General features: G+C 37.0%; 5 protein-coding genes across 5 annotated transcripts; 3 read left to right on the top strand and 2 right to left on the bottom strand.

Moving 5' to 3' along the window:
- The first annotated feature begins 1,487 nt into the window (after positions 1-1,487).
- Positions 1,488-4,162, top strand: LOC140771336 (succinate dehydrogenase subunit 4, mitochondrial-like). Its single transcript, XM_073112829.1, has 3 exons — positions 1,488-1,719; positions 3,243-3,359; positions 3,511-4,162. The coding sequence occupies exons 1-3, from the start codon at positions 1,549-1,551 to the stop codon at positions 3,901-3,903; spliced, it is 681 nt and encodes a 226-aa protein (XP_072968930.1). The 5' UTR covers positions 1,488-1,548; the 3' UTR covers positions 3,904-4,162.
- Positions 4,163-4,662: 500 nt separating this feature from the next.
- LOC140771387 (protein DESIGUAL 2) lies at positions 4,663-9,369 on the bottom strand. The gene is made up of 3 exons (XM_073112909.1): positions 9,137-9,369; positions 7,455-7,657; positions 4,663-5,310 (listed from the first exon to the last, which is right to left on the bottom strand). The coding sequence occupies exons 1-3, from the start codon at positions 9,230-9,232 to the stop codon at positions 4,992-4,994; spliced, it is 618 nt and encodes a 205-aa protein (XP_072969010.1). The 5' UTR covers positions 9,233-9,369; the 3' UTR covers positions 4,663-4,991.
- A 1,435-nt stretch (positions 9,370-10,804) lies between these two features.
- On the top strand, positions 10,805-13,061 carry LOC140771473 (uncharacterized). Its single transcript, XM_073113048.1, has 6 exons — positions 10,805-11,026; positions 11,114-11,332; positions 11,601-11,767; positions 12,296-12,377; positions 12,530-12,598; positions 12,800-13,061. Exons 1-6 carry the CDS (start codon positions 10,913-10,915, stop codon positions 12,968-12,970), a joined length of 822 nt encoding a protein of 273 aa, XP_072969149.1. The 5' UTR covers positions 10,805-10,912; the 3' UTR covers positions 12,971-13,061.
- A 1,681-nt stretch (positions 13,062-14,742) lies between these two features.
- LOC140771239 (large ribosomal subunit protein eL13z) lies at positions 14,743-17,533 on the bottom strand. The gene is made up of 5 exons (XM_073112694.1): positions 17,414-17,533; positions 16,339-16,457; positions 15,643-15,776; positions 15,232-15,390; positions 14,743-15,140 (listed from the first exon to the last, which is right to left on the bottom strand). Exons 2-5 carry the CDS (start codon positions 16,442-16,444, stop codon positions 14,919-14,921), a joined length of 621 nt encoding a protein of 206 aa, XP_072968795.1. The 5' UTR covers positions 16,445-16,457; positions 17,414-17,533; the 3' UTR covers positions 14,743-14,918.
- Positions 17,534-18,513: 980 nt separating this feature from the next.
- On the top strand, positions 18,514-24,159 carry LOC140769455 (protein CYCLOPS-like). Its single transcript, XM_073110137.1, has 11 exons — positions 18,514-19,249; positions 19,479-19,522; positions 20,040-20,177; positions 20,729-20,777; positions 20,878-20,930; positions 21,429-22,111; positions 22,552-22,598; positions 22,711-22,756; positions 23,039-23,087; positions 23,488-23,616; positions 23,900-24,159. Exons 1-11 carry the CDS (start codon positions 18,971-18,973, stop codon positions 24,018-24,020), a joined length of 1,638 nt encoding a protein of 545 aa, XP_072966238.1. The 5' UTR covers positions 18,514-18,970; the 3' UTR covers positions 24,021-24,159.
- Positions 24,160-24,278: the final 119 nt, after the last annotated feature.

Here is a 24,278-nt window from a genome sequence, read left to right as displayed (position 1 = left end):
ACCATTATTAAATGGGTAACACGACACAACCCGTTTAATTGATGGGTTGTATTCTTTATAAAACAAATCAACCTATCTACACGACTCGATTAATCCGTTTACACTGACATGATTCACCCGTTTACAAGATTAAATGATTAATACAATATTTTCTAACCAAACTAACAAAAAGAATATATCACATACACAAATCTAGCAAAATTATTATTTAGATATTTAGTAACACTCGGCTTCCAATGGTGGAGGTGTCGTCGGAGTTGGCAAAGCGATAGTGGAGGTGGAGGTATTAGCGACGGTGAGGCTCTGAGAATGGACTTCCCGATGACGAAGTCCTAGCTCTGGCTCCTATAGGGGTGAGGTGAGAATGCCTCGAGGCTACTCCATTAGGTACTCAATGCCGGAGAAGTTGTAGTACACATGAGGTTGCTTTCTTTGACGAGCACATGGTCGTTGCGAAGCAGCACCGTTGGAGTGGCAAACCCAGGAAGTTGCCACTGCGCTTTGCATGCCAAAGCGCGCTCTTGTGCTATTTTCAATACGATAGACGATCGACGTGAGGGACAAAATCTTACCGAGCTCCCACCTAACTGTCCCCGCTGCCACGCCCTTGATGATTAGCACTTCCTTGCCATTGGGGAGTAAGATCGTATTGCCCATCACGCTTTGGTGCCGGCGTTACCTCCAATGTCCCTGAGATTTCTAGATCTACTGAGGTTTATGCTGAGGTCACGGAAGACAAGGCGGGGAGGGTGAGTATGTCGCTCGAGAGGAGGTTGCTCCTCTAGTGTCCCCCTAGATCTCTAGATCTGCAGGTGATAAGTGGCTGAAAAGGCGATTCATGCTAAAGTGGGGAAGGACTCGATCAGTATTGCTAGAGAGTCGATTGGAGGAGAGTGAGAGGTAGTAGAGGGAGGAGGGAAGGGCGGGGACGTGACCGGAGAATTGGTCGTCGATTGTAACCTATAGGAGAGGACGAGGGTGGAGATAATGATTTGGGTGAGGAAAGAGAATGAATTTGTGAAAGAACCAAAGAGACGACCGGGTGAGAAGTGAGACTGAGGTAAGGTAGGATATGACCCGACTCGACTCGTATACTTAAAGAGGTCACTGGTATGATCTCAAACATGAGTTGATTATTAATCAGGTTAGACAGGTTGACTCATGTATGATCCAAACTCAATTAGACTAAACTCAAATCTAATTAAGAGCCAAATCATCATATCTAATTATTAAATCTGCTCACTATTTGCCACCCGCTCCCTACCCTAGCCCGAGTGTAGTTGAGTAACGCGAGTTCAAGTCTGGTAACCACCCCCGATCGAAGGTAAGCCAAATCCGTGGGCGAAGTCGCTTCAAATGGGAAAATTAAATGCACCCACTCTAAAATGCACTCAATTTCGTACCGAGCCTCCATTAGCATGGGCCCCACTTTATGTTGTTTTCGCCTCTCTCTTCTATAGTTCCATTCCTCTTTCCCTAAACTCTCCTGTCTCTGTCTCTCTCTCTCTCTCTCTCTCTCTCTCTCTCTCTCTCTCTCTCTGGGCGACGATGGCGATGGCATCCGGTCTCTTGAGGAGCCGACCCAAAACCCTAACCCTAGCCCGCTTTCTCCTCCCATCCTTCTCCTCCTCTACCTTCTCTTCCGCCTCGATCGATCCCATCCCTCGATCTGCACCCCTGCTCGATCCAGCTCGGCGATTCCTGTACGGCTCCCGGAAGGTGCGGTTTCTCTTATTTTGCGCTAGTTTTCTAGACGATCTTCGCGTTTTCATTTAGTTTTTCAGAGTTAGATGAGAAGGTGATCGTGGATAATTAATTTGCACTCTTCCATAATCTGGGATTCTTGGTATCTCTTCTGCTCAATTCGCGAAGTGTACAGTTTGTGAAGATGATCTATGAAGGACAAAGCAATGGAGATTTGGACTTTATTCATGCTTTCTTCCAGTAATGATTAGTTTGTTTACCCTTGTGGAGATATTTTTTTTTTCATAATATGGGATTCTAAATCAATCATACGCGAGACGAAGGAAGGGGTATAGTGTAAGATTAGATAGAAGTTCTCAGAACTCACATTTTTATTGATGCAGTAAGTTAAGTTAAATGTGAAACTAAAGTAGGTTGGAGTTTTAACCCTTTTAGCTAACATTAAATTAAAATAGGCTTGAAACTACCTGGGGAACAGTGTTCAGATTTGAGAATGTTGGCTTTGTTCTTTGCATATAAAGTCGTCGTGTAGTAAATTTATGTAAAGATTAACTCTCTTTAAATGTTTTACACAGTTCAATGAGTAATATTGCAAATATATCAATGAGTGGTTCACTCCATGATTTGTGCATGCAAAGTTTCAGTATAAAATAGATTGCTGTTTATATGTTTTTGCTTGTGGGCAAATTATTGTTGGTTTGGATTTGCATTGTCTTTTATGATATTGCTGGTGCCGATCAATATCCGGGGAATCTGAGGTAAATTATGGGTTAAATGATTGAATTTCAAAGTATATAGCCATTTCTTACGCACAATGTTTCACATACATTTAACCTCATTTTCTTGTTCTTTCAAATATCTGGCAATCAAGGATTTGGCTGTATGGTGGAATGGTTTTTTGGTTGTATGAATAGTAGATTATCTATCTTAGGTAATCTCCTGTACAGATTTTGGTTTCATAATAAAACTGAGCCAATAAGCTTTTTGTCAGGAATAAAAAGGCTAAACAGTAAACACCAGGATGGTAATTTACTTTAATCTCGGATGCACATTTTATTGAATCTTATCCTTTTGTCTTTGTGTTCTCTAGTTAATTCCTTTATGACTGCTTGGTAAAAGGATTTTCATGACTCCTGATGTAACATATTATTAACTGGTAATTGTTATATACGGATTTCTCAGTTTACAAGGTTCATAAATTTGGAGCTGAAACATATAACGTTAGATAACTGCATTAAATGGGATGTTAGTAGGTAGGTAATATTAACAAAATAATTCTAAGAGGTATATTATTGGAAAAGAAGGAAACATAGGTAAACCGTGATCTAGATACAGTTTAATAACTAAGATACTTCTTTCTCCTCCATTACTTTTCATAGTAATGTAACTGCAGCACCAAATTTCATGAGTAAAAATATACATCACTTTTCATGTTAAATATCTCGTTGAAGGCAGATACAGCTCATTATGAAAAAAAAAAACTCTTCTATTGCTTCTCTTCTGCACTGAAGGTTTCATTTTGCTCATTCCTTTGGCAGATATTGGAGTATGGACAGACATCCCAACTTTACTCATTTAGATTCCTGTCTACTGCTGGACAAGTTTTACCTGGTCATTCTGGTGTGAATGCACAAAGTGGAAACATAGCCTTAAAGGTAAGCTGTTAACCTCAAAAGAATGTATATTGGTGAACTACCATCTCCATGATTTTGTAGATTGACATGTTATGCTCTTTCCTAGTTTTGCTTTTTTGGTCACATCACTATTGACCTTGTCCAAGGGATTTCTGGTGAACTTCTGTGACAGGACACGAAGAAGGCAATTGTTACAGAAGAATCTACTTGTGCAAGTGGGAAGGAAGAAGGTTGTGCTAAAGTCCTTGCTTTCAGTCCATTGGAAGGGACCGTTGTCAAAGAACGAAAGAGCGGACTGGGGCTTGAAAGCCTGAAGATAAAGAGAATGGAGCTTTCGCAAAGAATCACATATCCTCTCGTGCCGGCTTTGCTTCTCATATCAAAGACAAATTTCTTGACATCGGTGCTTGTCTTCTCAGTATACTGGCAAATATATGGGTTCTTCAAAGAGATTATCCTTGATTATGTCCATCACGAAGTAACTCGGAAATGGGTGTTCGTGTACTTTTCATTGCTTCTCTTAATCCTGGCGAAGGACACCATTGTCTACTTCAATTTGGTATAAGAAATTCCATGAGTACCAAAACCAGGCTAGTTCCTCCATTTGTATACTGAATAATGAAGGGGATATCTTGCTTGTGTTGCCCCTTTTTTTAACTCATGACTTTATTTTCATGTTTTCCTTTTCCTTCTTCTGAATGATAGGAACAATGGGTCAATGTCATTCAAGTACTTAGGAATTGCTGATGGAATGAATGTTTTGTATTTCATGAACAAAGAGAGTAGTGGTCTTTGCAATAAATTATGGTGATCGTTTTCTTTTCTTTTCTAGCTTTAGTCATCAAGATATTATGAACTGCTGGGCTGTGCGATAGATGTATCAAACTGTTTTGCTTCCTTGAAATGTTTTATGTGATTGTCTTACGCAATTCGTTTAATAGACAATTCTACTCTAGACATGTTGATGGAGTAAACCAAACGCCTGAAATTTATTTAGGATCATAAATCAATTAGCAGATATATGTAACATTAGTTTACCAGATATGGCCGTAGTTCTATCAATGGCCTTATACTTTCCAAATGGTTCATACATCTCATCTGAAGTTAATAAGTAATGCCAGGTAATCATCAGAAACTTTCCTAATAATGCAAAAATATAATGAAGTTGTCGATCAATGACATACACACGCTGAAAGGAGAAAGGTTGAAGAATGCATCAAACTTGGTTTGCCATTTCAAGTCATTCCAATAAATACACATTCTCACATTAAAAGACAATGCATACACAAATACTTGAAACATTTGATAAAAATAACTCGGAATAGATAAACCATCATAAAATCTCTTGCCCAACCATTAACAAAGCATAAGGGATGTGATCCTATACATATAGGGCGGTTTCATGACCCAGTGCAAGACTTCAAACATCACAAACATCAATTCTATCCTGAGATATTGCACTACAGAAGTACTCCAAAAATAACCCAATGAAGAAAGTTGCCAGTGGATAATAGTAGTCAACCATGATATTATTAACAAAAGACAAGCTCTATCTAGCTAGTTGTAAATTTCAAGATGTACGCCTCTGTATCGATGATTCAAATATTGCATGAGCAGAATGACCCAGTTGAGGTTCACAAAGACAGCAAGTCGTCATGGGAACTGCTGCCTGTTGTATGTATCCTCGTGCACAAAAACTGGCTGGCTGCTTTGGGGTGGGATTTGGGGCTGTCCCATGGCGATGCCCTGATTTTGCTGGGGACCCCATGGCTGTGTGTTTTTTGCTGATGACAAAGCCACATAGTAGACAATCCCAAGCGCCACACTAGCAAGAGATAGTACTGCTCCACCAGAGAAAACCCCGGGCTTGACAACATAGCAGAAGTTCCCGAAATACATACTTTCTTCGCCTCTTTGGTCATTCAATGCAGCGCCCGTCAGCAACAGAAGGAATGCAATTATAAAAGTGACCCTATATGAGACATAGTTACTTGTTATAATGATCACTGGAACAAATTGAATTCAGAAGCCACTCAAATCATCAAATAGCTGCATCAGGGAAGAAAGAACTTGGAAAGAAACCTTAAAAGGAGAATAACTACTTGCATCTTCTTGCTAATTAACAACCAGATGAAGAAAAACTTATATAATAGAATAAGGGTTAGGGTAAACTTATACAATAAAATTATAGGTTGCCATATAATACGACTAATCCTGATTGTCAGAGGCTTCCAGAGGCATATCCTTAATGTGGCCAGTTACCAAATAATTAAATTTGCCTACATTTCTATGGCCACATTTGCTTCAAGACTTAATCGCAAAACGGAATGCTAAGCTATGCATTGCTGGAAGAATCTGAAAATACATTGTGAGAGGTCCTTTCAAGTATTAACATCACAAACAACTGTCTTGACCCATTGCTGCTATCCGATCACCAATCAGCCAAATATTAACAAAACTGTTGGAACTTAAGAATTTAAATTAGTAGTGCTCTATACTACCATGGAAGGACAAAAACATAGTCTATACTACCATTGAAAATAAATTAGTAGTGCTCTATTTAACTTAAATTAGTTAAATAGTTAAATTAGTAACACACAAAGTCAAAACAGTGTATACAGTCTTAACATATCTCAGCGTTCTTAAATAGATCCCCTATCCTACTTTTTTAGACAATTATTTCAGCTTCAACTTAATTACTTCTACGAAGTCTCCAGCGCATGTCCTCGCATATGTTGTCCCTATGATCTATGATGCTAGAGAATTTTATATTCTGCTCTGCACTTTGATAAGGAATGCCCTCCTAATGATTAGGTCATAGGATTCCTACTTACAGTGAGTTCCTACCAATTTATCACAACAGCCCTAGTCTCCATTCCCAACATTAGGGTCATTTGAAGTGCAATAATAATGAAGAATTACTGAGATATAAATTCTTGTTAGTAAGTGCACATATTACAAAAATTGACTTTGGTAGTCCTTGTGTTTACATGCTTTAGTCCAAGATATAGAGATACTATTCAATCATTTAGTGCAAAACTACAAGAGTAATGAGAAATTAAAGATCGAAAAGGAAAGTTGAGAGACATTACTATTTACCTCGTGATTGAGAGAAGAACAATAATTAGTTAATTACAACACCTAGATTTTTAATATCAAGTTAATGAACCCACATGTATTGGAGAGAATATGTCCAAAAAGGTAACATAGATTGTGTTATGAAATAAGTTTGAATCACCAAGGGGTATTCTAGCTGCTCTTTCCATTCTAGAAATCAGGAGACGAAAGTCCGAGTTTGTAATGGGAAAATAGTGAACTATTCCGTTGGAGTTGTCCAAAATTTGAGATACCTCCGAAATATGCCAAGGAAAAAATAGGTGCAGAAGGATGGACAAAAAAAAGATGGCCTTGCAGTTGCATTAAGGAAGCAAATATCATGTGAGAAGTGACAAAATTTAAATATTAAAAATATAAATTTTACAAATCACACTTTACATTTTACCTACTTTATGATCCACACACTATCTTTGAAGATTTTGTAACCAACTTATCATTTTTTCTTGTAATTCTCATTTAACATCTTAAAATTAACTTGGACAGTATCAACAAAATAATATTTCATCATAATATACATAATAGTTTATAAATACCTAAATGTCTTCATCCTTTTTATCTCTTCCATCTTCCTCCCTTTAATAATCATCTAATAATCAGCTAGGAACTAATTAGATGATTATTAAAGGAAGATAGAGAAGAAGGACTAAAAGCTCCATCTTCTCCGGCAAACCTTCAGTTGAAGCAAGGATAGATAGAGGAGGAGGAGGACAAAGAAGAGGAAGAGTAAGAAGATGAGATAAGGTGGTACCGATAACGACGGTGAGAGGAGGCAGTTGAGAAGATTGAAGGAAGATGGTGTATGATATTTTAGTAATTTGGTCGACATCAGTTAGTCAAAATAACATCCGTGTTAAAAACGGGATGTGGATGAAGGAGATCAACCCAACTGTTCAATTGGTGTAGAATGTGATTTGTAAAATTCCCTATTTAAATTCTTAAAAACGGAATGTGATTTGTAAAATTCCCTATTTAAATTAACCTTCTATAAAAACAACTTACCAAGAAATGATGAAGGAGATCAACCCGACTGTCCAATTGGTGTCCGAGGGATGTGGATGCTTCTTGCAACATATGCACCCAGCAACAGTATTTATGATTGCCTGTGCCATCATAAGTGCCACAGCTGATGTTAGTCCTAGGACTAAGGCTGGACTCTTTGGGTATATACATTGACCTGGTGTTGTTGTTTGCACATCAGAAACCTGCACAAATTCATAGAACAATATAGTATTTGGAATTGGCAAAAAAAAAACAAATTTAAGGCTTTAGAGAGGTTATTTTGTCAAATTTGTAAAGCCTCAGTACAACTATATACTATATAGCAATAGTAGCCAAGCCTTTAGTCCCAACTATAAGCTACAAGCTATAAGTCTCCTTTTCCTCCATTCAGCTCAGTACTCTAATAACTTTCTAGTGCATAGTAGCACTGACCGCCAGTACATGAAAAACAACCTCCTGCCAAGGACTAACAATCACAACTCATCACAGACAAAGTGATAAAAGGATCCTAAGTTTTGGGCAGAGAAAGAAATGATCCATCCATTGCATCTGTAGTGTAGGTTTGTATGAAAAAGGTCAATATACATGATTCCAACTCAAGATCTAGCAGCAGTCAATCCTGAAGCTGCTGATCAACCGCTACACTATGCTAAAAAAAAAGTTGATTTCTTGTTACCCAAATAAAATGGCATTAGACTCCCAGTCGTTAGTGTGGAATATGGGAACCTGTAGAAACTAATCTATGTTGAAGATGCCACAAGGGAGCAAGAGGGAAATGACCAAAAAGCAAATCTTACACAGAAGCAGCAACAAAAGCAATTGGCCTCAGATTTTGCAGAGGGAAAAGAAATCATTCAGCTTCATGAGATTTATAACGCTGTGTTATAATTAAGTAAAGAGCTGCAATTATAGCTGCACTGGCCCATCCCAACCAGCGTCAGCATGGACTGGTACGCAGAAGTAAGACAGCATTTGGGACGTCTCAATTTGGGTTTCTTACAGAACACAATCCTCAGTGTGGACAGATCTTAGGCCCAATATTTCATAACCTTAGCATGTATATCTAATTGATGTAGCACAGATTCAACTGGATCGTGAAGTTTTAGGGAGTATAGAATTGATAAAAGTGAAGACAAATATAATATTCAGACTAATTTTCAAATAAAATGTCTGAAATGGAGGAAACTTTGATACCAAGAAGTTCAGAAACGAGCTTTACCTACAAAAATAAAACTTTCTGCTCCCAGACTGAAACCCCTTTGAATAATAAGCAAAAATAGTATAAAAAATTCTAAGAAAATTAAAAGTTTAACAAAACATTAATCTAATAAGAGATTCTTAACTGCTCCAAAGCATCAAAGCGCATACCTATGAACTCATTTACAACCAAAACTAGGAACAAAACAGTCATTGGCTCATAGCATCATCCCAGATAGTCCTACCAAAAGTTTCCATATACCAAGAGAAATAAAAAGATAGGAGATTTCCCTAACCAATCACCTAGAAATCATAAACCCTTTACCCACAAGAGATTCTATATCGATCAACCAGAAATCACCCAAGTTTCCACTGAGCAAGCCACAGATGTCCCTTCAGACGAAGACCCATTTGCCCAAATACCAGAAACCCATCTCTCGCTATCTAAGAAGATTCAGAGGTTCCAAGACAGCGAAAGCTCTCACCTTTACCCTTGTGCCCTCCGCAGCGAAACCCAGCGCAGCCGAGAGGAGCCCAAGAAACCCCACAACGATGCACACCACCACCACCTTCTTCTCCATCTCTCCTCCCTCCTCCTCCTCTCTCTCTCTCTCTCTCTTATATATCCCTATATTTTGCCACAGTTTGGTTCTAGTTGTGGGAAAAGGACCTCTGAGGCAGCCTCAGTGGTTGTGGTTTGAGTCAGGAGAAAGGAAGAATGCTTGCCATCTCTCGCTACTCCACCAAATATATGATAAAATAGAAAGAGTTATTGAAAAAGATTCCTTTATTCGCCCCCAATAGTAACGAATCTTTTTACTAAACTTGTTCGCACAAACAGAGCACATCCCAATCTTTGTTATCCAGCATTTTATTTTATTTTTTTATATGCTGAAAATAATATATTAAATAGTTAAATATCTTATTATTTAAAATATTAAACTATTTAAAAAATAAATAAATTTAATTGAAGCTTAATGGGATACTTTTCTAATTAGTCTTCTAAGCATTTCTATTTAAAATAGAGATAAGTTTTATATTAAGTTGACAGTGTGGTTGATCTAGTAAACAAAATTTAAGAGACAGCTAGTTTGGTCAAAAATTCTCCACCTCACTGAAACTATTTCACTTAAATATTTTTTAAATAGATTGTATAATGTTATCCCAATTAGCTCCACGTTTAACTTGTTTTCTTTTAAATAAATTCCATAAACTCATCCATAATATCATTAAACCAACTATTACTATCCTCTTGGCCTAAATAAAATGTGCTTCATGATATAAAACCCCATAATGTAAGTTTCTATCAGGTGGTCAGCAAGTAGTCAAAGTGTAGTTTACTATGTAGTCTATGTTCGACAAGATCACATTTACTTGCACAATTTCCGAGGCTTGGTTTGTAGCCCATTGAGAGAGCTGTTTGACCGCTGTGTCAAAAGTCAAATCGAAAACTAAGATGAAGGAAAATTATGCAATTATTTATTACCTAGTTTGGCGACTTACCACTTCAAAAAGAATGCATCGATGTATAATAAAGTTGCCTTATAATATCATACTAAAAGATGTATTGTCTTGTTCTAAAAAGTATTGTGGCTTGTGGGAGTGGGAGGCCAACAACTTCCCACTGTTTTATTATTATTTTTTTTTTTTGTGTATATTAGTTTAAAACTTTTTATTTACTTATACGCTGTTTTAAGTTGATATTTACATAAAAATTATTTAAAATAATCACTTTTTAAAATAAGTCCCAGTAATTTAAATACATAAGGATAATTTTATCCCTTATAAGTCTAAATTATTTAAATTTAAATTGTTAGTTAAACTCCAAGAGGAGTATCCAAACAAAGTTGTAAAATATAAAGAGGGAATTATAACAGTTAATTTATTTACATATGTTTCAATTAAAATAATTAAACCCATATATGATTTAGACTAACAGTTAATTTTTTTCTTGTCATTGTTTGAGACATATTAATGGAACTAAGACTTAGATTTTTTGTGCAATTTAACTCGAGTTCACTTGATTCTTTGATAGTGTGAGGGTTGGGTGAGCCCAACTCCCTTGCCTGTCTCTTAACAACTAAGGCAGTGGTCAGAGTCATTCCACACCATCCTTGAGCTAAAAATTAGAATCTATCTTCTTCCAAGCTCATTCCAGCCACAAACTCCATTTTCTGCTCCAAAACTCCCACCTTTTTCTCCTCCTCTTTATCTCCACCAGCGAATGCCATGCGCCAACGCCACCACCCACATCAACCACCATGGCATCCTCCTCAGCCTCCGCTCTCACTGCTGCCGCTGCTTGCTCTTCCTCCATCTCCTCCAAGCACTCTTCCGCTCCTTCTCACAATCCCCTCTGCTTCCCCTCTTCCAAGGTGAGTTACTTTTCTTAAACACTAAAGGGACGCCTCTGAGCTGCGGGCGTGACTCATCTTTCTTTTTTTTTTGCATCTTTGGTGCAGAAAACTGCGATTCTTGGAGTTTCGCTGTCGGAGAGGAGATGGGCTTCTTGGGTAGCGGAGGTTAGGAAGAATAAGGGGAGGAGTGGGGCTCTTCGAGGGAGGAGAGGGCTGGAGGTCAGCGCGAGGACCGCCGGGGCGTCGAAGAACATCGAGGTTGAAGTCGACAAGCCCCTTGGCTTGACATTGGGGCAGAAACCTGGGGGTGGAGTCGTCATTACTGTGAGCTATTATTGATCATCTCCTCTTCTTCGTCTATCTCTTTCTTTCCTAATTAGCCAAAACTTTAGAATAGTCGGGTGGAGAAATTTTGATACCTCCAAGAAGTGGATTTGAATTAAGGAATGGAGGTATGGACGCAACGTTCAATGACAAATTGATCTGATAGACTAGAAAAACTTTGAAAGATTGAGAAATTTTGAGAGGTATTATTGTCTTGCATTGTTAATCTGTTGAATTTGGCTGAGGATTTAACTTCAACATTTGATAGGCGGTGGATGGTGGGGGAAATGCAGCAAGATCAGGTTTAAAAGTTGGGGACCAAGTCTTGTACACAAGTAGCTTCTTTGGTGATGAACTCTGGCCTGCAGATAAGCTGGGATTTACCAAAACTGCGATTCAAGCAAAACCTGACTCTGTTTATTTTGTAGTAAGCAGGTAGTCAGTCACTTCTTTTGGATTGATAAACTGGAGAAGTCTACAAATTTTAGTATGAAGCAGATGACAACTATAAATTATGGTCCTCTTAAATTTCTTTTCAAGAACATGGGTTATTATTTTGCTTGACTTATGCTATGAAACAGATAATAGGATCAAATTGCTTTACAAAGTGTATCCACATGCAACTCCAATTTAGTGCTGCTTTTCTGTACCATAATAGAGTACATTTAGCACCAATCTGTCTTCTTGGCTCTTGTTTTGGATTTTTAACAATCTCAAAGAATAGAATTCACATTATGGTTGAAATTTCCTCATGCCTGCCACTTTTCAAATCGGTAAAGATAACTAGTTTTTTCAACTTTTGACATTCTGCTGCTCACTCTTGGTGTCTTCCTCATACAAAGAAGATAACTTGGTCGTATCTTAGCTTAATCTTCAATAGTGGTCAAGACATATCAAGTTGCTACTTCTAGGCCGACGAGGATACTATTCTTTTTCCTCTGACCAGGATTTTTTTTCCAACAGGGGCGTAGAGGTAGATGTAAAGCGGTTACCAAAAAGGCCAGCTCCACCTAGATTTGGCCGCTCCTTGACAGAAACACAAAAGGCAAGATTCATGACATTTCTAGTGTTGAGTACTATAAAAAATGCTCTCTTATCCTTTTACCAATCATTCAAATCTTAATTCAGTTTACTTTTTTGATATGTTCCTTGTGGTGCTTTCTTTTTAGCTAAAATGCTTTGCCAACTTGTTTGCAGGCCAGAGCAACTCACATATGTCTTGACTGTGGTTTCATTTACACTTTACAGAAGCCTTTTGATGAGCAGGCAAGATAACTAACTAGCTCTTTATCTCTATGAATGCTCTAATCTTAGTAATCAATGTACATGGTGAATTAATTTCTCTTGTGAGGTATTAGCTCGGGGCATCTTAAGATTTCAACAAACATGTCAGCTATTTTGCTTATATATAATGGTTTTACACTTTTACTAATCTTTCTGCTAACGGGATCTGGTAAATTTTTGCAGCCTGACGGCTATGGTTGCCCACAATGTAATGCACCGAAAAAGCGATTTGCACGATATGACGTGAACACTGGGAAGCCCATCGGTGGTGGGTTGCCTCCTATCGGGGTGATTGTTGGTCTAGTAGCTGGTATTGCAGCAGTTGGAGCACTGCTCGTATATGGCCTTCAATAGTCTCTTTATCTCATTTATTGAAATTTCCTGTAAAGTATGGTTGTTGATCTACTTATCATCTCAATGATATATGAAAGTTTTGCTGTCTAAATGCCTCAGTATTAAGAGCTTCTGTGAGTAGATCTCCTTGTGTTGTCTCTTTAGTGTTTGAAATGCAGAAGGTATTGCTTAAAACAAATTAAACTTGACTAATAACAGTGTTGGATAAATGAGTATCATATACTATGTACTGAGTGCTCATAGAGTATGTGCATAGCACTTGGACTTCAGTCCCCTTCTGAGTCAGGCTTAAGTCATTGGCATGTCAAATTAAGCAGAATTCAAATCCTTTTGAGACAAACTATACATACAAGGATCTCAAAGGTCAGAGGAAATTTCTAGAGAAAGAATAATCTAAGTGAAAGTGGTTAGACCCTCGTCCAGGATCAGTTTAACTACCAAATAAAATGATCAGATCTCGACAATCTACCAACTTCAGCTGATCGAAGTCTCTTTGTCAGTCCTAATTCCAACACAGATGACAGACACATTGGGTAGTTAAAGTTAGTTGCACCAAGACAAACAAGAGACAGATATCAAAGATGCAACTTAACCCCACCCTTGGAAGAAAACTACGCTCTCTTCTTCTACCTCTCCCACAAAGATGGCTAGTTCTGGCCCATCTCCTGTGATCCCCCTCCTACTGGTAGCAACTCTGGGATGTGTCATCTATTGGGAAATCTTATTGACTTGGTACGAGTACTTACTCGTACTCCAAGAATTACTGCAGGAGTCGGCAGCCTTCGTCGTCTTTGCCGCAGCCATTGTGCTGATCTTAGTAGCAAATTTTATCACGAATGAATTGATAGTTATTCCTCTTGGTTTCCTTCTTGTGCTCTTCTTGTTTTGGAATCTGGTAGCTGCTACTCTGGTGCTGCTTCTGGTGGTCCACTTCCTAGGCATTTACTACTACAGCCCGGAGAAGTCTGCGCCGAGTTGGGAGACGGCGCAGAGTACTGGGGGTGAGAGCAGTGGATTCGGGCTGGGCTGCTATATACTTGCACTGCTCTGCATTGTACTCTGCGCCATGTTCACCGAAGGAGAAGGGTGTGTGTGGATCTCTTTGGTGGTAGTGCTTGCATGTGTTCTCTTCTTCAACATATTTTGAGCTTTATTACATAAGATGGCAGTGTTTGAATTATGCTACGAAAAGTTAGAGGTTATGAAAGGTTGGATTAATTACCTACCTTTTTTAGTTGAGCATCATTAGTACTGTGATTCGCTACCATCAAAGTTTTTCAGACATGGGGGAATTTTGTATAGTTCAATCCTTCTTGTAAACCACTCAAAAACAGCCATTTATTATGTTAAATAATTTGTTATAATTAGACTATTTTATGTTTACCAACTTATACTTTTTTATCTGAAAGCAAACCCAATTGAAATACTAAGGTAATTTTCATGTTAGGTCCTTATTTTTCATTTAGTTAGTTACCATCTTTTGGGCCATTATTTTCATCACATCAATAGTTTTCATGGCTACATAAACCAGATTAAAAAAAAAAACAATTCTTGCCCTGCAAAGATAATTGCATTTAAAACCAAAAGTCCAATGAAAGTCAGTATACAATAAGCAGTTGATAATTAGGAAAGGGTTAGTTTTGACTGGTAAAATTAAAGACAGACTTAATGCATTTCTTAAGAGTAACTTCGACTCCTATTACCTCAATAACCAATCTAGCATTCTACATGAATAGCTATCAGTTGCATTTCAATCTCAATGCTGCAGCATATGGTAGAAAACTAACTCCAGAATTTTCTTGAACAATATCCAAGACAGCAAAATCCAAACAGATCACACAGAAAACAGGAACAATGTAGCGGGCTACAAAAAGTAAAAACGTCAACTGATATCTATTTCAGAAACTGAAGTAAACTTTCAAAGCTACTCCTTGAGGCTACTGATTGATCACTTCTTCTCGTCCTTTTCTGCCTCTGCAGCCTTCTTCTGCCTGGCACCAACCTGGCGCTTGTTCATGCGCTCAACACGAAGTTTTCCATATGCCTTAAAAGATTTCATCTCATCTGTAATCTTCACAACCTCAACTGAAGTCTTCTCACGAACAATGGGCAAGTACTCGCCCTGGATCTGTGTGGCAGTTGCAAGTTCCTCCGGAGCAGAATCACCAGCCTGAGAAAGCAATTTATAAGAGGGCTTGCTAAAGAAAAGAAGACTATTATAGATCACTGTCTGAAGAAGAAAGTATAGTCAGTAAGCTTGCCTTGAATTTGCGGGCGCGTCTTGGGAAGATTACAAGTTTGGCTTTGTATGTCTTCAACCTCTGAACATTAGCCTGGAGGCCCTCAAGGGAACGGTTCTTTCGGCGGTGATCCACTGCAATGCCAATTGTCGGTGCAACCTTCTTAGATATGCCTGCTGCCTGAAATTGTACCACAACAAAAATCAGTGGGTAAAACAAATACTATTATCAAAGAAAAACAAACAAAAAACAATGTGCAGATGAGTCTTAATGGACACTTTTATCCTACATTCCTACTACAAGTCTATCTTAACAATTTCCAAATAAGTTAAAGAAAGATGCTACTAACTGATAAGAATGTAATAGATAATCACAATAATAAAACAACTCTCAATATGTAGTGAAAAAGATGAACCATGCAATGCAATTTACCTTCAGTTCCTCAAGAGTGAAACCCCTGCCTGCTCTGGATTTCATATTGTATTTGAGAGTTTGACATTGAACAACAGGGCGAAGGGGCCCAGCAGTTGGACGTGGGAAAATCTTCACAGCCTTTTTCTGTCGAGCTGGAAGACCAAGGCAAAAGCACAAACATAAGAGGAGAGATTTATAAAAAATAAACAATTACACTTCAGTGAGAGAACAGAGTAGTAGCAATATGAGAGTAAAATGCTATAGGAGCCTAGGAGGGACCAGAAAAAAATTTCATATTACTCAACAACTTTGAACCATAGATTGCTCAATATTCCAAAGGTGTAGATGTTATTATAGTGCAAAAATATGAGCATGAGGTTGACATCAATGTTATCAGGAAAGAACTTGGGTTTGCAGATGCCTAAAGGTTAAATGGAAATTTGAGATGGTTCGCAAGTGAAAAATACTTGTGTACATGCAGAAGGCTATAACATTCATTGGAACCTCCAACTGAATGTCAATTAGGAGAATTACAATCACAAACAAATCATCTGCTTTAATATTTGAAGAGTTACAGACATTCCAACCAAAGAGTAGAATTTTGGCATTCACGTTTTTTTTTGTTACATAAAATGTCACAACCTGGAACATTGATGTCATCAAACATGACATTATATATTATATTACATAGACAGATTAAAAAGGGCATCCTACCAATGCGTCTTCTGGTTTTGCGTGCTGGCTGGTTAAACCAAGTCCTCACGTAATTCTGCCAATGCTTCTTAAAGTGCCCATTTGGCACAACATTGTTATGCTTCATTATTGCTTAACACCTGAACCAAAACAGATAAATAGCAAGACAAAATATGTGAGACTTCCAAAGATGTCAACAAACATAAAAACAAAAGAAGTACATCAAGAGCTTCAAAATCTGGATTATACTGAGTACATGCGTCATGCAGAAGCAGCATATCTGTGGTTGGCATAGACATATTTAACTATGTGAAAAGCATCAAGAAACACAACTAGGTTGTAAAACCATTTTCAATTCATTCCATGAAGGTAGGTTTTGAAGGGTGGGTTGGCTTGACCCAATAAATTAGCAATCAATGCAATCAACAAATAGCAACCAACAAACATCAAGTGTACTAAACATTTCTCCACGAAACACCAATAAATTGTATAATGATGGTGGCATCACAAAACATTCCTAGTATGAAAATTTACAACAGGTGTTTAATTGTTAAGAAATGCTAATATCCTAAAGACCAGATCCTTGATCTCCCATGCAGGATAACAAGATTTTAAAGTCACTTCTTGAAAATGAAATCCTTTATCTGTTTGATCGTGCCTTCCAACCTCCATACCTAATGATGATATTCAGTACATATGATAACTTATCGCCATCGGTATTATTCTCCAAAGACAAAACAGGGAAAATGAATCACTTTTACCAAATCTCTGAGATGACAGAATTCATTTTGCAATAAAATGATACAGTTCATTTAGTTCCGCTGGAAAACAACTAATCTTAATAGCACCAAACAATTATTCGCACCGTATACAATGAAACCGAAATTTACTTCGGCAACAACAAGCCATCAAACAAATTTGTCGGCTAAAATAAATAATAGTGCTCCCAGCTACTACATAACAACTACAACTACGTAAAGGAAAAGAGACGCGAATTTGTTCAGGAATCGGACTAAAACAACTTGAAGGACAGAGGAGGAGAAACCTGATGATTCAAAAACCATAGCTTGGAAGAGGCGAAAAAGAAATCGTTTACCTGAATTCGAGCTCCGCCGCAGAGACGCTCAAACTCTCTAGGGTTTAGAAGGAACCATTTTGGTTGTGGAGATAGATAAGAAGAGAGCGGAGGCGAACAGAACCCTATATTCGACGGTCGCGATCTTACGATCGGTGGGCCTTCGAGAGTAATATGGCGCTTCAGATATTATAATGGGCCGGCCCGGCCCAACTAACTTTATACTTGTACATGGGAAATCTTAAAAAGTATTAAAAATTATTACATTAGTCTCTCTGTCTTCAAGTTTATAGGATTAATCCTTATAATTTAATTCTAGGGCTAATTCTTGAGAGTAAACTCTCTTTCTATTAAACTATATTTGTATTTTTTATTGATCAATTTTAAAAGCTTTAGAGATAGTTTGAATTCTTATTTAAAAAAATAAGAAAAAAAATTAAGGGTAAATTAGTTATGTGATGCTTTTCCTCCTCAGCATAGATGCAAGAGATATTAGTTATTGAGAGTCAAATTATTATAAAATATAAATAAAATGGTCTATTTGAAAATAAGTAAAAATTTATTTACATATAATTAATCCTAAATTTTACAAAATATATCTATGTGCATATAGCCTGTTAGAATAATGCTTGGATATAGCAGTTGGCTCTGTAAGGTTACTGTCATACATATATATATATATATATATATATGTTTGTAAGCCTGCATAAAGTGCCAGATTGTTTATATGATCATGTCCTTAAATAAATTTACATTCCCTTGGTCAAAGGCCGAGTTCACGGGAAGAATAAACGAGGATTTTTTTTATTTTTTATTTGAAGAAAAGAATAAACTACCACAAAAAAAAAAAAACCTTCATGATAATTAAATATCTTCATCTATTAATCATGGCCTAAGATAATTAGGCAGGCCTTCCATAGTTCCACTAGATATCACTGCTACCTGAATGTTGGATCTATAAAATATTTAGAATTAGAGAGTATGTTTGCACTTCGATATCAGATTAATTTTCTATACCAGCCTAAATTTAATTAGGGTGAAAAAAGTAAATTGGTGCATACTATTTTATAAAATTAGTGACCCTACTTCAAACGTCATACTTCGTTTCTTTTAGATTCTCCTCTAATCTTTTAGGAATGAGACAAAGCCTATCCGTGGAATCTTGGTCTAAACCTATGCTAAGATACCTTTAATTTGTTCATAGTTTACTCTCGTTGAGTTTAATAATCCGGTTGGGTTGTTCACATTGTTGACGGATGACTAGTTCAGCAGAAAATATTAGTCTGCACTCCACCAGATTTTTTGGTTATGTTTCACTGTCTTGTATATTTGCAATCTTCTATTCAGGTCTTCTTGCTGCTGCATCTGAGGCAAATCTTGGGTGTTTTCTTATTTGGGGTTGTTGGTTTACTGATAGAAGTTTTGTTATTTATACTCTTCATGGAATTCGAGAGATTAATTCTGTGGAGCTTGTAAGCATCTTTGTGAATAGGGATTCATTTGGGTTGTTTGGATAGTCCAATTTGTTATTGTTATGGTATTGATGAGGGCTTGTAGAAGAGTGGGTGATAGGAGAGTATGATTGATGATTTCAGTGAGAAGAGGTCAGTGATTAGCTCTTCACAAGATCAGATGTCACAGAGTGGTGACACAGGAAAGGGATTCATGGAGATAGAGGGAAGGGGACTCTCAGACCTGCTAAGGAATTCTACTGAGGGGATTCTTTTGAATTCGGTGATCGATAACCCGGTCTTGTTCTCGACACCGAGTTTGGATATGTTGGGCTTCAAGAATTTCTCGCAGCCGTTCCGGGAAGACAGCGAGAATTTGTTTAATAGCTGGCTTATGAATGCTGAGGCAAGAACTTATAGAACTTCTTGCTTTTATGTTTAGTTATTGTACTTATTTGTATGTAAATTTTGCCGCTGAACATTGGGAACTCTTGTTTGGTGCAATCAATTGCTTTAATGTTCAACAAATGAATGCAATTCAGAGTTTCTAGATAAATACTTGATGATTATTCCCTGTTGACGTATCGGATATTTAGTTTATTCTTCTGAAGCTTGCCAATTTTCACATCTTACAGATTCCAGGATTCAATACTATTCATACTCGGCAAGCATCTCGGAGGTAATTTAGTAGCATATATAACATATCCATATCTTTCACCTGCATACGGATTTATTCCAGATAATGATAGTTCATTTCAATTTCTTGATTAGTTAAGAGACTTATCATGGATAGTAGTTTGAGAAGGATATTACTGACCTTTTCTAAACAGCAAAAAGAAAAGAAGTGTATATAATGGAAAAAAGGAAGAAATAGCTACTTCTTTCTATGCACTAAACAATTACTGCTAATACCACATTACCACACAAATGCTTATACATCATGGAAAAAAGAAAAAGCAACCGGTTTTAGTGAGCCCTAAGGAATGGAGCTCACTATTGAAACTGAAAATGAAGGACATAAGCCTATAATTAGGACAATTTAAGATTATATGGAAATGGCCTGTCTATTTGAGTATATAACAAAATCACTGCAAAAGTTGTTTTGAATTTTCCTTGGATGCAAAAGCTATATACATGATCATATTCTTCTAATATTATCATATTACTTTCAACAGTAGCTTCTCTTCAATTTTCAGGTTGTCGAAAGAACTTCCAGCTCCTTCAGGCCAGCAAAATGGGTCTGCTCAGAAGAAAAATAATGATGACAACTTGCATGAGCAAAATTTTGGCACTTCTGATGATTATTTAATTGACCTTGACCAGCATTCTCTCAGGTACCTTTCGCAAGTGTTGGCTTTGAAGTACCAACAATAACTTTAGGTAGTCTTAGTAGAGCAAACTTGTGCAAGTCTTGCAATATTTTTATTCCAATTAGACGAGTGATGGTCAGGCCTACTTAAGTTGTACAGGACATATAGAAAGCCACTATAATAATCTGCTATATGACTTTAGATTTCACCAATGGGTGAAAACTGTAAAGCATATACTGATGATAGTTCCAGAAAAGTCTCTTCAAGCGAACACTACTTTCAGAACTAGAGATAATCTGAATCTAAGAGCTTCGATGCTTCAAGATATGGGTTTGATTGAAAAATGTAATACTCTATTTGATATGCTGTTATCAAGATGTTAGACATGAATATGTTCTGAATTTGGAAATATTTCTGGCATCCTTAATTCAACACAGATTACATATATGATAAGAAACATTCATTATTTATACTTCAGATGAGGAGGCTTCTTTCCAAACATTCAGACTTATATTAAGGTTGTTGAGTTTCAATAGCCTAAGTGTGCTAACTGATTGGTTATCTCACGTGATCAGGAGTGCTGCAGAAAAAGGACTGCAAGCTAGTGAGTTATTTTTAGCAAAGGTCAAAATTATTCTCTGCCATTTGGACACTAACGCTATCATAACTTTATAAAAGACAACCTCTTTTACTGTAACATATTTTTCTTTTTCACTTTTTGCAGACATGGTTTCACAGTTCTCAACCAATGACTAGGAGTCGATCATCTGAACTAAGGTAGGGCTCTTATCCTGAAACTATGATTTTGGAATTTAAAAATTTACTGTGCAACCTGAAAAGATCTGATTTTATGTTTATGATGAAGTAGACAAGTTTCTGTTGGTCTACTGTACTTTACTATTAGATACATGTCATTTCTATTCTACTAGGAAAATTACATAGATTGGATCCAAGGAGAAAGAATTTGATACTTATTTTCATTGTTGATCACCTTTTCTCCTGATGAGATCCCTTCTACAAAGCTTTCTTCGACTGTTATTAATAGACAAGCAAGACATATGCTTTGGTGTAAAATTGTCATATCGACAAGGAATCCTTATGTATAATCAGCATTGTCATCTTCAACACAAGCTTCCGATTGGTTGTTATTTTCAATAACTTATTTTGGCTTTAGGCAAATGGTTGAACTGCTGAAGGACCTGATTCTACTCTAATATATATCAGTCATTTCCTATATATATATTCTTCTAAGAAAAACTGAGAAACTATACGCAGGAGGAGGTATGCTGCAATGCAAGGTATTCAGATCCCAGCACCTGCAGAAAATCCGAATAACAACCAAGAACAAGTAACCAATGGAATGAATCAAGAATTTCCAAGCACCAGTAACCCGTGTGACAACTCAATGGATGACATGTGCAATCAAATGCAAGCATTCATATCTCCTTCCAATTCATCAACGTCTCCTTTTGACACTCCAATAGCAACTGTAGATAAAGTTTCTTCTGTGGTGACCATGCTTAAGGGCACACTGGAACAAAAAAAACTTGGTAGCCGTGCTGACAAGGAAGCCTCTCAAAGCAGTTCTTTCGGCTTTTATACTGCTAAACAAATTCAACCCAATATGAGTTCTGATCAAGATCCTGACTGTAGCACTCTCGGAGCATCGGATACCTTCCAGTTAATGTCTTTTGTCCAGGTGCAAAACTCCATGAGCTTGCCAAAAGTTGAAAGGTCTGTGGAACAATACACAGAAAGCGTTGTTACTCAACCAAATCATATACTCACGGGCATTATACAACCTTCACAAAGTGGATCATGTACTGCTGCACCAGCACTTTCAGCTAGTTTTGAAGTATGTGGCGACCCTGCTGAGTCCGGACAAGCTATATCTATTTGCGAAAGTGCCAAGAAATATGCTGGCAATGGAACTTCAGACTATGGGTCAAAAACCAGAGGTTCGTTTCTCTGTCACCAGATTATATAATCTAATGAATCCGCTGATTGTTTGACATTGAGATTAAATCAATTTTCAAGTGAACATAAGAAGCACTAGGCAGTCAGCAGCATATTGTTACGTGTACAGAACAATGCATGTTGGGGTTCCCGATGAATGGTTCTTACTGTACTTCTTTGTAGATGCCAGTTTCCATATCACTGATACGTTATCTTCTTGCCATGATTTCCTTTATTTCAGTTTATCCTCCTGGATGTCCTTTGTTAGTTTCTAATTTATGATGGATCATAGGATGTAATGTTGTGACTCATTTTTCTAAGCTTCCTCAATTTTATTCAATTGAAATTTTTGTGCACTTCTCAACTAGAGGATGGTTCTACTTTAGGCCTAATATAAGAAACACCATTGACTTACTTTTCCTTTATTCTTTTCATGAATCAGAATACGGGGAAAAGGTATCTAAAGACAGTCTAACATATGACAGGAAGGTGAGCCTTAATTTGAAGTTGATTTGTGAAAATACTAATGTGGATATTATCAAGAACATTGTGGTCTCTAGCAGTTCTTGTCAATCACTACTAACAACTCCTATCCTGACAGAAAGGAAATCTTGCTCGGGTGGGATCTATTTCATCAGGATGTTCAGGTAATTCTACCAAAGTACATGCTCTTGATTTGCTACTCTGTGAACAGAAACTTATGATATTCTTTCCCTAAGTAGCATATAATATAGTACATAGTTATCTACATACAAATTCAAATTAATCAGTCTCTGTTTTAGAATTAATTCCATCTAGTTTTTGGTTCCAGGTCTGTTTTGCTGAAATGGTTGAGATAATTTTTGGTTCACTTTTACGTTCTTTACTAATGTCTTACTTAACTTTGTACTATTTCATATTGCAAGTTCTAATTAGTGAAAGTTTCGCAGTGGATATAGGGGATCCAACAAAAAAACGCAGGGTCGAACGCTCACGCAAGTACGTGCTATCTTTACCTTGGAACCCTATATGTCTGTAACTTTATTCTAATTCTATTAGCCATAATATATGCTGTTAGATTTGGTTGATTCTGAAATAAAAGCTTGTTATTCTAGTTGTGATATAGCTGTTCTTACGGCGCTAATTATTTTACTATTTAAAGTTTGCTTTCTTGTACATCTTTTTTGTTTGTTTGCTTGTGCATGGTAAAAAAGATAACAGAGCAAAAGTTCCACGACTTTACTGTCAATCTAAAGGAAACTGACTCAGTCAAGAGGGAATGCAGTCTTCAATTGTTTGTCCATTGCTTCAAGAATGGATAATGAATATTAGCAAATGGACAAACTAGTGAAGATCTTGAATTTAAAGTTAATTTTGATTGCTTTTATTTTTGATACAGAATGGCAGAAGCAAAAGAAAGAAACTTGACACCGTCATTACCATCTGACATGCAAGCAGTTCTCAAACGCTGCGAAAATCTTGAGAAGGAAGTGCGCTCGCTCAAGCTTACCTTGTCTTTTATGAATAGGTAAGTTCATTTGTACTACTATGCATTATATGTTCATCAATCTGCCACATTGTGAAGTCGTATAGGTGTTCTTGACATTAGATGGAAAGAAAGGAGACTTCAAAAAACTAAATTGACTGCTCTCATGAAGGATGTTACAAATACTTGCATTATGAATAGTGTAGGCCAAATTTCTTTGCATTAGTTTAGTGGTTGAAAGTTATTTATGCATCTAGAAATCTTTAGGGTCATAATTCATATCTTTTGAGAATTAGATTATATGCTTACTCATATGCTATTTCAGGAAAGATTCAGAGCAGACCAAACAAATAGAAGAGCTTCAAGAGCAAAACGAAGAGTTGACTGACGAAAAGGAACGCCTGTTAGAAGAGATTGAGAGGATTATGTCTGAAACAGGCAGCTGATGATCTACTTCACTGATTCCTTATAATAATATTGCTTGCAGACTGATAAAAAATACGACGCGCAATATATTTCTTATAAAAAGGATGATTTCTCAATATTCAAACTAGATTATCATTGAGATGGATAGTTTAGACAGTATGTTTGAACTTTATAATGCTTTGAATGATGATGACGCAACTCAATTACCAGCAGAACAAGATTGATCAATAACCCAGAGTTGGGCACTTAAAGTTGACATTTATTGATAAAATTCCAGA

This window comes from Typha angustifolia, chromosome 11, assembly GCF_048772165.1.
Source record: "Typha angustifolia cultivar Huaian chromosome 11, ASM4877216v1, whole genome shotgun sequence".
Taxonomy (NCBI): Eukaryota; Viridiplantae; Streptophyta; class Magnoliopsida; order Poales; family Typhaceae; genus Typha; species Typha angustifolia.
This window is presented reverse-complemented; position numbering and strand designations above follow the sequence as displayed.